At 34.4% G+C, this 1,550-nt stretch overlaps 1 protein-coding gene across 1 annotated transcript; it reads right to left on the minus strand.

Moving 5' to 3' along the window:
• LOC125392870 (olfactory receptor 5H19-like) lies at positions 1-927 on the minus strand. The gene is given in 3 exon segments (XM_048422854.3): positions 1-187; positions 189-342; positions 345-927. Coding segments are annotated over 3 exon segments (924 nt in total).
• Positions 928-1,550: the final 623 nt, after the last annotated feature.

Raw genomic sequence — 1,550 nt, forward strand, 5'->3', positions numbered from 1 at the left:
CTAAACATTTCTCTTTAAGAATTTCACTAGTGAAATTTTTACTTGATTATTTCTTAAACTGTAGATAATTGGATTTAGCACAGGAATTACAACAGTGTAAAATATAGAGTCCATCATATCTTGATCATCTACCTGTGAAGATGCAGGGCGCACATACATAAAAAGCAAAGAGTCATAGTATAAAGACAGACAAGAGAAGGGCTCCACACGTGGAGAAGGCTTTCTTTATGCCTTTGAGAGATTTCTGCTTTAAGATTGAAAACAAAACAAGTGTATACGAGACAAGAATAGTCAAAATGCTAAATACCTGAATTGAGCCAGAGAAAATAAAAAGCATTAGTAATTGAGAGAAGGGTCAGTACAGGAAATCTTTAATAGTGGCATAACATCACAGTAAAAGTGATGTATTATGTTGGAATTACAGAAGGTTAGTCTGAATAAAAAACCTTCATGAAGCAAAACATGAATAAACCCACCCACAAAGGACAGTGTTAGCAGAAGTACACAGAGTCTGTTTGTCATGATCACTGGATAGTGTAAAGGTTTGCATATAGCTATGTAGTGATCATAGGCCATTGCTGCCAAGAGAAAACATTCTGTGGTTGCACTGATTCCAAATGAAAAAAACTGTGTCATGCATTCTGAGAGAGAGATCAGTTTACTCTTGGTAAAAAAGTCGAATAGCATCTTTGGTGTCACGGTGGATGACAACCATGCATCCACAAAGGCTAAACTCCCTAGAAATAAACACATGGGGATGTGAAGGTCAGGGTCATTCCAGATGAGAGTGATGAGACCAAGGTTCCCCACAACGGTAATGAGATAAATCACCAGGAACAGCAGGAAGAGGGGGATTTTCCACTGTGGCAGATGAGTGAGTCCTGTGAGAACAAACTGTGTCAGCACTGTTGCATTCTCTGTTCCCATGTTCTCTCTTTATGTCCCTGAAATGAAAGACACTGAAAGTCATATAGCATTATTATGAGTTTGCAAGTTGAATTTCTATGTGTTGGAACTTTTAATGTAACCGTGTACTTATAAGAATATCCTTTTATTTTACCCAATGTTATCTTAATAGATGGAAACTATCCTTGAGATTTTAGAACAATGCAAGTTCATTACCCAAATTTTATTTTTTTTTATTTTTTATTTTTGGCATTTAAAATGTTTTATTAACATTAACCAATGAATGCAACAAATAAACAGAAGGACCTCCTACACTATCATGCCTCATCTTGGAAACTTCTCTTTATTTTTTTAGAAAGTAATTTTATTAAATTATAAAAATTTTACTAAATTATAAAAATGCAAATTCAATACCCAAATTTTAAATGTGAATATGTAAATGTACCATCAGATGACAGACGAAGGGCAACCAGAAGCTTCGAACATTCAGAAAATGTGTAGAAATCTCATTTGTCTTGATAAAAAATTGTATTTAAGTTGTAGATTATGAGCCAAGAGAAAAGATTTTTAAGCACCTGCACTACATCTTAGACTGAAATTAATAGTCTCAACCAACTGGGAAAAGGTGATTAATATTCAGGTGA

This window comes from Myodes glareolus, chromosome 2 (assembly GCF_982192425.1).
Source record: "Myodes glareolus chromosome 2, mMyoGla1.1, whole genome shotgun sequence".
NCBI classification, from domain to species: Eukaryota; Metazoa; Chordata; class Mammalia; order Rodentia; family Cricetidae; genus Myodes; species Myodes glareolus.